The 13,749-nt window shown below is 29.1% G+C and overlaps 1 protein-coding gene across 5 annotated transcripts in view; it reads right to left on the reverse strand.

Moving 5' to 3' along the window:
• The window catches only part of LOC122716734 (thyroid receptor-interacting protein 11-like), a 57,764-nt gene that overhangs the window by 3,797 nt on the left and 40,218 nt on the right, over positions 1–13,749 (reverse strand). For 4 of the 5 annotated variants that reach the window (XM_043940084.1, XM_043940086.1, XM_043940087.1 and 1 more), the window contains 6 exons: positions 6,338–6,505; positions 4,833–4,940; positions 3,757–4,168; positions 472–3,390; positions 262–365; positions 71–170 (listed from right to left, as the gene is read on the reverse strand). In XM_043940084.1, coding sequence (XP_043796019.1) covers positions 71–170; positions 262–365; positions 472–3,390; positions 3,757–4,168; positions 4,833–4,940; positions 6,338–6,505 — 3,811 coding nt within the window. The remainder of the gene's footprint in view (positions 1–70; positions 171–261; positions 366–471; positions 3,391–3,756; positions 4,169–4,832; positions 4,941–6,337; positions 6,506–13,749) is intronic. The other variant, XM_043940085.1, reaches the window with a different exon arrangement.

Here is a 13,749-nt window from a genome sequence, read left to right on the forward strand (position 1 = left end):
AAAAAAAAAAAAAAAAAAAAACAAGATGCAGGCAAATATAATATTTTATAACAATAATAGAATCGAATACCTTCTTGGCTTAGTTGTTCGATACGTTCTGTTTTTTTATCAAGTTGCTCACTTAATCTGGATGCCGCTTGTAAACATTCTTTAGCTTCAGCTAATTGTTCCTATTAAGAATTATCAAAGAATTATATAGTTTCACATTAAGTATTAGAAAAATAATACTTTTAACGTTTACACATAACTATATAAATATACCTTAAGATTTGTAACATCATTGGTTAACTCTTCCCTTTTTTTATAAGATTCGTTTAATTTAGATTGAATTCTTTCTGTTGCCGCTATGATATCTTTTTCTTTATCTAAAAATTATTGATACAAATTATCATCCATTATTGTTATAAATGACGATAATAAGCAATAATATTTTATAATATTTTATGTTGCTCGTGAAATTGTTTGAATTACCTCGTTGGAATTGTTCTAGGACAATTTGTAAATTAGTCAAAGACGCAGTTTGGGATAGGATCTTGTCCTCAGCAACGGATAATTTATTTTGTATATCATCCCTTTGTTGAACAATCAATACCATTTGTTGCTGCAATGTTTCCACTTGTTGATTTGCTCTTATATTAGCAGAAGTATACGCATTCGAACTGGTCTTCAACTTTTCCTCAGCCTGCTGTAGTTTCGCTTCCAATTCTTTTCGCCCTTCTTCAGCAAGCAGAGCATCTTCCGTGTAATTCGATTCCATTTCAACCAAATGCGATCTTAGCCTTTCTAATTCTTTCGCGGCGTTCGCTTCTTTGCTCTGACTTTCGCCAAGTTGATTCTGCAACATTCTGTTGTTCGATTGTTCTTGAATCAGAGCTGCTTCTAACGCGTTACACTTCTCAGTGAGAATCTCAATTTCCGATGTTTGAGTCGAATGCTCGACAATCCCACAAGTTGCCCCGTTGCTCGAGTCTTCAGCGTTTCTCAAACGCTGTTGGACTGCTTGCAACTCGTTATTCGTCCACAAAAGTTGAGCATCTTTCTCCTTCAGATCAGATAAATGTATATCTTTCTCTGCTAATAAACTCTGAATCTGCGATGTTTGCTCGTTCAAGAGTTGCGTTAATCTTTGGATTTCCCCATGATATTGCAGACTTTCATTGTGTTTGACGGTTACAAGTTTCACGAGTTCGTCCCTTTCGTTCTTTATAGTCGAAAAATGATCCGACGTTTCTTCATTATTTTTAGCAAGATGAAGTGCGTTTTTAAGGCCATTGATTTCTTCGTCTTTTTCTTTAATAAGGTGAGACAGACTTTCTATCGTTTGTTTACCCATATCAATCGATTCCTTATAACCCTCGATATTGTCTTGCATTTTCTTTCGTATATCCGTAATCTCCGCGATTAATTTACCATTTTCGTTTTTTAGAACATCGTTTTGTCGTTTCTCTTCCTCTAAACACGCTGCAATTTGCTCGTTGTCATAGGCATTTTCATTTATACGATTCAATAATTCCTTTTTCTCCTCTTGTAGACATGCTACGTCGTATTCCAATTTCTTATAATTATCCCGAATTACTTCGTATTCGCTCTTTAAAGTTTTATTCTCTTCCGCGACAGTTGCAAAATTTTCTTGTAACTTTGCCAATTCCCTCTCCCTCAAACGTAAAGTCTCCACTTCGTTCATCAATTGAGCATGATCATTTTGCATGGAACTTAATTTTTCAGTCAACTGGTTAATCTCAAATTCGTTCTTTAATTCCTCGTGTTTTTTTATTTCATTTTGCAAATTTTCGTTTTCCAATTGAAATTTTTCCGCCACTTTATTCATTGAAAAATAATCACTCTCTAATTTCGCATACCTTTCTTCCGCCTCTCGTAATTCTTCTCTAATTTCACTCAACATCTTCTCCTTACTCGTTACCCGTTCTCTCAATTCCGACATTTCCTGTTCCAACAGAGACTTTTCCGTGCTCACCAAATCTATCTTATCGTTGGAATCGTCTTGAATGGCAGTCAACTGTTCCAACAGGGAATTCTTCTCTTTCGTTAAACTTTCATTTTCTTGGTTCAATCTCGCTATGCAATCCTCTTTCGCGTCTATCCTATTGAACGCCTCGTCCAATTCTTTCCTCATGTTTAATATATCATACTCCAAATCATCTTTCTCGCGATTAGTTTTGTTCAATTGCTCCTGAAGATCTCTCAACGTGTCGTTACTCCCCGTCTCTGAATTGCTTTCACGCCACTGCGAGATCTCCATTTCTAATTGTTCATTCCTTCGAGATAATTCCTCGTTTTCCTTTTGAATCTCATCCTTCGTGCCTCGAATTTGCGCCAACGTATTTTCTAATTGCCTCGTGTTAGACGTGGACGTTTTTAATTCTCGCCTCGTATTCTCAAGATCGTGTTTCAACTCCTCGATGAATTCGATATTTTCGTCCAAATCTTTGCACTTCTCCAACGACATCCTCAATTGCTCCTGCATCTCCTTCTCCGTGCCCTCCAACAGATCTACCTTTCTTCGTAACTCGTCGTTCTCGTCCAACGTCACGTGCAACTTTCGATTCAGGCTTTCCATCGTGTTGAACGTGTCTTCGATATCCTCCGGGATATTTTCCAATTTTCCTTGTTTCCTAGTTTGAGACGTGGTCGTCGCGCTACCTTGAGCCTTTAATCGGGTTTCGTTCGGGCCGACACCGCGTATAACAGCGTTCTTCTTTCGCAACGAGTTCTTCTTACGCAGCACGGAGTTCTCCGCTTGAAGATGTTTCACTTCCTCGTTCAACGATTCGATTTCCAATTCCAATGAGACGACTCGTTCCTCATTCGCCTCAGGTATGGGCGGTAAATTTAATTTTAAATCTTCGATCTCCTGCAACAGCGTGTCGATGTGAGTCTGTTTAATGTTGCACTCCATTTGCAGGTCATCCTTCATTTCCACGACTCCTTTCAACTCTCTGTTCAACTCTGATACCCATTTCTCAACCACATCTTTCTTCCATTTCACGTCTATGTACTCTTTCGCCAGGGTCTCGAAAATCGACTCGTCTGGTTCAATCTCAACGAAAGAACTCTTCAAAATATCCTTCACCCTCTTGGTCAATTCATTCAAGTCAATTCTCTTGTCCCGCACCTCGATCGTTTCCGCACTCTCCTCCATTTCTGGATGATCACTTGTCTGGATACATTTATCTACATATTCTAAACTATTAGTTTGCACGAAACATGGAACAGTTTCTGTTCGTATCAACGTGCTCGATTCCTTAAGTTTACCTTCCAATTGGACGACCTTATCTTGAGCCTGATTGTAGTCTACGTAAAGCTGTTCGTAAGCGTTTTGAAGGCACTGATGTTTCTTTTCAACCTCCTCCTTGAGAGATAACAGTTTCTCTACGGAATGAATGGAAAGATAATTAATTACTAGTCTTTCTATTATACATTATATCCGTTATAATCAATCACTTAGATCGATATATTGTATTAATTCACAAATCAAATCTGTATTAATTGATAGATCAAACTTAATGCAATGCATTTGTATAAAAATTCTTAAATTTAAAATTTGCATCTTGGAAAAAAATAATATCTAAATACCATAATGTAAAATCGAAGAATTAAAAATAAAACTTAAAAAGTTAAACTAATGAAATTTATCAAAAAAAAAAAAAAATCATTTGATCTTTAAAAAAGTAGATATTATATATGTATTAAAATTTCCATATAAAATATAATTGTGAATGACTTATATATCATTACCTATCGATTCCTCGTGTTGCTGATCGAGTTCCTCGACACTTGTGAACAATCTTTTATTCTCTTCTTGAAGCTCCTCGATTTTCTTGTATAATTCCATTTCCCTGTTGCTCGAGGCCTCGATAAATCCATCGTGTCTCACGTGATTCTCCGAGTTCACGCTGAAATTAGGCTTCAACGGAACGGATTCGTGGGTGACAGTGCTCGGTCTCTTAAACTTTTCGTCGAAGTCGGATTTCTCTTGTTTATTAGCCTCGCTGTATTTCTCGTTTTCGGTTTCCAGCGCTTTTAGCGCGCCTCGAACTAAATCCAGCTTCTCGAGAGAGTTCAATTTGGACAGCACCGTGCGGAAATCGTTGATCAACGCCGTTTCATCCGATTGCATGCGTTTCGTATTCCTCTCAGCTTCCCGACTCTAATCAACACACGATATTACGATGCTCATTTGATCAAGAATATTTTTTTTTCTTATCAAAAAAATATGATTATTTCTTCTTTATCGATTGAAATCTATTCCATATTTATAACAAAATATTTATAAGAATAGATTAATCGATTGAGGAAAAGAATAGAGGATTTTTGATTATAAAAAGTCTGTGTAACGTAATATCAATTCGTGTCTAAAAAAAGGTATTGGATTTTATTTCATAATAAGTATGCAAACAATTAGTAAAACACTTGCACGTGCTTAACTACCACTTGTTATATTCTTAGTGTGTAAGAATCATTAGTATAGTGTTAACAGTTAATAATAATAAATATCTTGGTGCTGGATCGTTTGTTTTATTTGACCAGATTTAAGTCTTTAAATACACTACTGTGCCGTTTAAAATAAAGTGATCCAAAGTATTATAGTGTCGAATTCAATTTCATAACATCCTTTTATTCAAATTTGTTATTTGTATAACCATCTGTTACATAGACATATTAGTAATCTCAAATTTGTTTGATTAAACGTAATGATTCACTAGGAATGCTTCTTAATCATGCTAATACATATCGAAGGTCGAAACATATTTTTCGACCGACCGAAAGAGAATAAATTATTCTTTCGATTTGTCTTTACCAAATTCTAATACCTTTTCTTCCATTTGTATTATACGATTCACCATATCCTGCTTCGCTCTCAAGAATTCTGCTTTCTGGTGTCCATCAGTTAATTCATCTTTCAAGGAGGAATTGTTAACCTGAAATGAATAATTATTAGAAATTTTACAACGACAAATTTAAATTTTTTTCTTTATCACATGCGTATTTTATTTCTCTTCGTTATATATTTAATATATTAAATATATTTACAAAGAACAAGAACTTTTAAAAAAAAGAATACTTTTCTAAATTCTGAATCAATAAAAATAAAATAATCGAATAATTAATAAATCAAAGTTATTTTATAAATGAAGATTAATCTAAAATACAATAGAATAAATAATAACTTTCTTGTTTAAACCAAAGAAAATTGAGTTTGAAAATTCTTCGAATATATGTAAATTCAACCAATTTCTAACCAAATGTGTTCAATGTCTGTTATTTCAAACTTAGTTTTCTTTAAAATATAATTTCAAGCTAAAAAATTGTATTTAACATTTTTGCATATTTGTATATTTTTATGTATAAAGTAACTTCCTATAATTTAGTTTATATCATTTACAAACAGAAACATAAATGTTGAAAAATAAATAATACTATTATAATAAAAATTGTTATTGAATGTAATTATGTCGCTTACTGTAAATATTTATCCGCCATAATTAAATAATAATTAAAATCATGTAAATAAAAATACACGTAATATGAAATATAAAATTGAAATTAAAAAATAATTACGATAACAATTGTAAAATAACATATTTATAAATTAAAATTCAATTCTTTTTAACAATGGAATGGATTAAAATTTCTTAGGATGGAATATCAGTATGAAATGTTACAAAATAAAGTGGTAAAACGAGATAGAAAATGTGTCAACATTTTCGTTTATTATGCAATTTAAAAAAAAAAACAGTAATAGTAAATTGATTATGTTACGCGTTATATTTTGAATCAATAAGATGGTAGTGATACGATATTGATTGAAGATAATGCGTAATAACATGTGTTATCACATGTATATGTGCGTAAAACATTGGTACCGAGTTAAAATTAAACGCAATTATCTGAAAACAATTGCATCAGTAATTATACCATTTATGTTTAGTGGGACAGAGAAGACAATGCGATTATTAAATGGACAGGGAGCTATGAAAATATTATATGTACGCCAGTAGCGCCATTCTTAATTTTTTAAGAATGTATTTTAAACTGTTATTTTTTTTGTTGCTAATCATTTACTTACAATTTGTCTCGATTCTTGTAATTTATTTATTATTTATCATGATTAATATATATTTTTAAATAATTAATATAGACTTATTCTCATTAATTTGAAAATATATAATAAAATTGAATAGAAAATATTTATGAAAAAATTTTATTTATATTTTTTTTTTTTGTGAATTTTTCAAAACTTTTATTATCAATGCAAATTTGTTCGTTCCAATATTAGAATTTTTGCATCGTTGAATAAGATTTTAGAATACTTTACCTTTTGAATGCGTTTAACTTCGGCTTCTAAATCTCGTATCTTCATGGTGGCTTGTACCAATTGTTCTTGCAACTGTCGTACGTGGTTCTGATTTTTCGAATTTCGATTTTTCGCGGACGGTGGATCCCAAAAAAATACTTCGCCCTCATCATCTTGATTATTATCGTTCTGCAACGAACAGATCATTGAAATTATAAATAATATATAAATTATTATATATTATAATATATATTATATAATAATATTATATAATATATTAATAATAATTATAAATAATCCGAATCCATTTTATTTATTTTTTTAGCAAAACAAAATAATTCTCTTTTAATCTCATTAAACGTAATATACATCGAAGATATTATAAATTTCTTAATCGATATATTTTATATATATTATATTTCTACTAAATAAACATAATTGTAAACAATTTCGACGATTAATCATTATTTCATAATATATTCATATCATGCAATGTCTCGATGTAAGATAAAATTATATAGGAGCTAGGATTATATCAAAGAGATAGAATTAAAAAAAAATTCACAAAGATCTTTTGTGAATGATCTGATTTTAAAAGCAAAATACGCATTAATGCATCGGTGCATCAGCAAACACGTGGTTCGATTGAAAATTCAAGTGACAATTCTTACGAAAACGAGCGATAATTCGCAAGACACACACACGTACAAAAAAAAGTGTCAAAAAAAACAAGTGTTTTAGTCACAAAAAAATATTGTTATTTATCGAGACGAATAGATCGGCAAATCGTAACGTGCCATGACATTTCAATGGCCATGTCGGATACGAGTAATTTTTATCGGAGAGGAAGCTCGCGATTATATCGCGTAAAAAATACTGGAGTTCATTTTTCGAACTTGCATCGAGTAACTTATGAATTTCAGAAAAATATTAAAAAATCGTATCGTTATTAATGTAACAACAAACAATCTACTAAGTTTCCCCCCCTAAATTATCGTATAATTAGATCTTAAGAAATTTCTGATGATGAAATTTAAACGATTAATTAAAATTAAAATAACAAACGTATATTTTTAAAAGAAATCACGATGGTATGGTATAAAATGTATTTTAAGGAATTAATTTCAGTCAAAATATTCTTTATTTATACAAATGTAAAAAGTAAAATATTTAATAGGGATACATTGAGTAATAAATGATAATTATTGACAATGAATGATTAATCTGCTTTAAGATATTGATAAATTGAATTACACTTTTGTTTATTCAGTAAACTAAAAGGAGGTTCCTTATAAATAAAAATTTAGAAATAATTAAGCACTTTGGTGAATGTAATTAATTTATACATTTTAACTATCTTTTCGAATAAATATTTTAATCAGAAACGATTTTCTACTCTGTAAATATATGAATTTAGCTATTTGCTTTTTGAAATTCAAATATTTTACGAGATTTAACGAACGTATCCAAACTATAAATAAGTTTTCCATTTTTATAATTAATAAAAACATGCAGATAGTTTTATAAAATTAATATTAATCTAATTGTAAATACAATGGATCCATTGATGAATGATATTTAACTTCCATCATTAAATATATACAATATATAGTAGATATCCTAGAAATTCATCAATCCAATTGTCAAAACACTGCACATGAATCGTGCCACATTGACGTTTCTCTGCAACTTTTTGACTCGAAACAGGATGTGACTGACTGGTAAGCAGCGTATATGATTACTAACTTATGATTGTTACACAAGTTTACATAAGTATCTCGTATGCCAATGAACAATGCAACCTAACATAGACGTTGTTGCGACCATGGTCTCGTGCGAAAAGAGAGAAGAGAAAAAGAGAGAGAGAGAGAGAGAGAGAGAGAGAGAGAGAGAGAGAGAAAACTGGGAAAAAAATAAAAAAGAGCGGGGATGGACGCACTTATGCAATCGAAATTATGATCAGTCTCGTTGAGGAAGAGAAAGAAAAAACGATATTGAAGGCACATTCGGTTTTTCAAATTGCCCGCACCCGATGCGGGAAAGGATGTCAAGATTTTACGGTGAATTGAGACCTTATAAAAGCCTTGTCATTCCATAGAAATTGCCTCGATTATGTAATCCCTCGTGTACTCTCTCACGTGTTCCATGCATATTTCGCCTCTTGTTTTTATCTATGCAAAAGCCGATCGGATATCTCAATTTAATTCAATTCGCACCGCCAGATACGGTAAATTAAATTTGTTATTGAAAACGCGTGTTGGATAAATTGCAATCTCGTTTCCTTTTTATCTCAGTTATTATTTCTTTCTTTTCTTTTCCCTTCTTTTCAAACTTGTTACGGTTCGAAGTTTGTTCGATTGTATTTCATGATATAAATATAATGGGTCCTTTAAATAGTTTAGAACCGAGGAACGTTGAACGAACGGGTTGTATTCGCTTGTGTGCCTTTTGTTTTTTGTTATTTTATCTATTTAATAATTTTTATATTTGAAATGAGGACGGTTAAAAGAGTGTATATATTTGTTTTCAATTGTCGAGGAAACTAGGTTATTGATAAGCTAACTGAAAGCTTTTTTTCTTTTGAATTTATATTTTTATTTATTTATTTACGATGAATCATTGTATATATAAAAAGAGATAGATATTTCAAAATTTTAAAATTTTTTCAATTTGTTTAGTGAAATTATTTTATTAAACGTAAATAGTGCAGGGATAATAATAATTTATTCTTAAAAATATATTTATTTTTTTATTATTTCCCATATGATAGATAATTGTCACATTCAAAGTGAAGATAAAAGTTTAAAATGAAATACGAATGAATTTATATTTATTTCTATTAATAGTTAATAATAATTGAATAATAATGTGTATATATCTTTCGTTGTCTGTCGTTCTCTATGTAATAAATATGTAATAATGTATAATTATATGTTTCAAACACGAAGAAATATCAGATGATTGAATAATTTTAAACCTAAATAGCATAAACCATACAGAAATAATTTAATAAAGTCAGATTTAATAATTTACAATAACTTCATGAATAGAAAAATAATTCAAAAGTGAGTCACGAAAGTTTATAATGCGTTGAACTATAACTCGTTTGAGAAGAAGGGAAAAACAATTGTCTCAAAACTTACAATGCCTCGTTAATGAACGCCACATCCAATTTAAATTGTAAAACAGATTATTGTGAAAAAATTTACAGGGACACTCGTAAGAATTGTTTCAAAAAACGTGGAAATTCCTTTGGTCAAGAGTCAATAGAGAGAAATAGCTTGTCAATTGATTCGAAAGTCCTTCGTCATGCATTACCATAATTCTATACAAATTATTCAATGGGTTGTCATTGTGTCCACGCATAACCCTGACAAAAGACTACAAATAGGTTTTTAACCTACCATAAGTTTCTCCCATCTCGACAGGGGAAGCAAAGATTCATCTTTCGACCGGGCTTTATGCTGCCCAAAGTTCTTTCATCTAAAAGTCATTTCATCTAAAAGTCTATTCCAAACAAATCGTTTTCTTCTTTGCCACCATATTAAAAAGAATAGCGCAAAAGTTAGGCAAAAATGTATTGTATATGGGGTGTTGATGATAATTCATAGAATATTTTTGGAGAATTGATCTAGAGACCAAATCGAACACAAACGTTAGCGTGCAAAAATATCGATTGAAATTTATTTATAAGATTATAAAGCAATTGAAGTATGCATTAGATGAAATGAGATAGAGCGAGATAATTATATCTTCGTCACAGCGCCATCTTATTCCGTCTTTTGTCTCGCTTTATCTAAAGCAAACTTGAATTGCTTGCAATTAATTATAATAATTGCTTTAGTGATTGTTTTAACCTTTAAAATCGATTCTCTCAATATTTTATGAATATTAACGCTCTGTATATTCTTGTTATAGTTTTTGAAAAAAAGAGCTCGTACAAAGTAATTAATTTAATGAGTTGTAATTTTTCCACAATGTTAACGTTGAAGAATCATATAACGTGTATCTAACACATCTTTGGAAAATCGATTCAATATAAAGAAAAAATTATAATATTCAATGAAAAATTATTAATTATTATTATGTAAATTATAATCATACGTATTTAGTTATATTTTTTAAATTTTCCAAAGATTGATACGCAAGAAGACGGAATATTTCAATGATTTTTCTTATCTTTTTTTGTGAAGTAATTTGAATAAACAAAAATCAATTCGTCGATGCATATGTTGGAAGAGTTTGGTGTCGCATCGTTGCATATTATTCATACGACCCTCTCAGATATGCGACTGATACTGAAAAGCTTTCGATGCACACTGTCGAAATGGTAATCGATGCACGCGCGTTATGCATCTGTCTTGCCTGCCTCCGACTGATATTTTTTTAAATCGATCCTGCCCGCGATAAACAGTCCTTTTGCCCCCGGAATATAACCCCGATTTTAGCGTGGACAGGAAAAAATAATTTAAATAATTTTCAATTTCCCTTTTTCCAATAATGTGAAAATGTAAAATTGTTGCATAATCTTGTAATACATCAATCTTCTTAAACGATTGTGTGTTTCCCTAATTAATTTGAATTCTAAAAGTTTTGCTATTATTTATTAAAGAAAAAAAAAAAAAAAAAAAANAGAAGAAGAAGAAGAAGAAAATATAATTCTTTTCTTCTTAAATTTTGATTCGATCTTTAATAGAAAGAAATATAATTTTCTCATTTTATATCAACATGATCTCGTGTATATATCATCATTCTCATACCAATTACCGATTATCGCAATTTTATTATCTTGTTTAAAAATAATATTCTTCGAGATACGAATCGACAGGTGATATAATAAAAAAAAAAAAAGAACGCGCCTATTTTTAAAAATAACCAGGACAAAATATGTCAGAAAAAAGCAGTTGCGTGAAAAAAAAAAAAAAGTTGGGCTGAAACATTGTATTCTTACAAACATGCAGGCGCCTCGTGCCCAAAGGGGAGCGCAACTCTAATGAATATGAAAGGAGTCTCCGTTAGGTCAGGTCAAGGAATAATGCATCGTTTGACTTGCATACAATCTTACACGACAAAAGTTTCCTTTTCTTTTTTTTCCTTTTTTTTTTTTTTTTTTCTTCCATTACGGTCTGTTTATACATTTACTTCATCTTGAACATACGATATGTTAAGATTGACGGGGAGAAGATCCCAGGGTCGTTTGGAAAAAAAAAAAAGAAAAATGCAACATAATTTATGCATCGAACTAAGGGCTCGTTCAATTCCATGATTGATATATTTTTCATTTATTATTATCATGGTAAAACATTAATCTTTTTCAAAAGAGCGTATAACATTAAGAGACGTGTTAATTTACTTCACACATATTTATGATTATATTTATGATTATATGAATATCAGATTTGTGAAATTATTTTTGCAAAAAGATGGTGCATGTATTATTCGGGAAATGAAAATGAGGGAAATGATATCTCGATACGATTTTATGGTATTTACCTTGCATTACGGGAAATTATAAGATCACCGAAATTATAATCGAAATTACAATTTGATTGAATTAATTGAAGAGACAACAAGTTTTTATCGAGTATTTTGCACACGAATCAAATTGATTATAGATCAAAAATGAGATAAAATAAAAAAAATATATAAATAAAAGAATTCTTTTATTAGATTAGAGAGAATAATGAAATGATAAGATAGGAAGTTGATTGTATTTCTTTTAATATTAAAAAAAATTCTTATGTTGTTAAAATTTTTTCTATTTATCGAAATGGAAATATTATTTTTAAAACCAAAAAATCAGGAGTAAATAAAAAATTATTATATGTGAATAATATAGATATTTTAATTAGACTTTAATTTATTATTGTATTAAATTCTATTTTAATTTTAATTCATGGAGACAAGCGTTTAATTATATATGGAAATACATGGAAATATATATTGGAACAGCAATTTCCAGTATTTCGTTACAATTTCAATATTTTTCAATATCATCAAATTTCTGATATTTGATTTCTACAATATATTTTTATTATAAAATTGAATCAACAAAAAATTTATTATATGTCCATATGTTCATCATTAAACTCATACAAAGACTTATAAAAAATAAATGAATAAATAAATAAACTTAATTTATTTAAAATTAAATAATTACTTAATTTACTTAAAAATTTTATTTTTCATATCTATCACTTAAAAAAAAAAGAAAAAAAAAACTAACAATTTTTTGCTCATAGTAAATCATTTATGATGAAATAGTGATAATAATTTTCTGTTTTCCAACATAGTGGTCAATATCTATTTCCTTTATACGTTTCAAAAAAAAAAAAAATGTTTTATCTATCGTTTTATCAACCTTTGATGCAGATTATGAATGTGTAGACACAATGACATAGATTTATAGATGCATGTGTTTTTTAAGTTGTTTATTGATATTAAAAGATAAAGAAAGCTGATGAAATGGCTATAAATTTTTTAAAGCAGAATTTCATAAATATAATCTATTAATTAGCGAATTTAAAAAAAATAAAAAAATAACGTCTCTATTCTTAATTATTTGAAGGATTTCGAAGATTGTGAAATCACCTTGTAATAAAATTGGCGTTAATTATTTTAAAACAGTCTGCGCTAAGCACTAGTAAAACACTTTATTTTTGAAACTAAAATCATAATTTGCCTTTCATAATTAAAAATTATTATTATTTAAATAAATGAATGAGTAGAAATATATTCAAAATATATATATATATATATATCACATAATAATATATTATTTTTATTATTTTTGTTATAATACATTACATAATTATATTATTTAGATATGAAGAACAAATATATATATATATATATATATATATAAGATAGATATTTATTATTATCTATGATTATTTGAATAATAAAAACTTTTATTAGAAAAAAGAGATATGAAATTTTATTAGAAAAGATAAATAAAACAAGGTCAAGTTATTGCAAATATTAATAACTATAAGTAATAAAATATAAATTGTAAATATAACTATCAATAAAAAAATACAAAAAGAAATTTTGAATATTTTGTAGTTATAAGATCTATGCAATTTTTGTGAAAAAAGAGATATATATTATTTCGAATATTAGAATTAATAATAAAAATTCAATAGAAATAATTCTCTAAATAATTTATCTCAATAGATAAATACGACAAAAAGAAATTATCAGTAATAAGTTTGTTGCAAGTGCCACACCTTTTCGGATAAGAAAATGGAATTTTTGATTAAATATCTTTTTACTTTTATGTGATTATCATTCAATAAATTTTCCGTTTTTGCTTAGGCTTATGAGACGTTATGAGATAACGTGTGCAGTGTGCAATTATTTGAATGATTGCAATAAGATTTAGATAAAAATAAATCATGTACTTTCCTCTTGATTTTATTACATTTTACAAA

This window comes from Apis laboriosa, unplaced genomic scaffold (genome assembly GCF_014066325.1).
Source record: "Apis laboriosa isolate Shangri-la unplaced genomic scaffold, ASM1406632v1 scaffold489_cov150, whole genome shotgun sequence".
Classification (NCBI taxonomy): Eukaryota; Metazoa; Arthropoda; class Insecta; order Hymenoptera; family Apidae; genus Apis; species Apis laboriosa.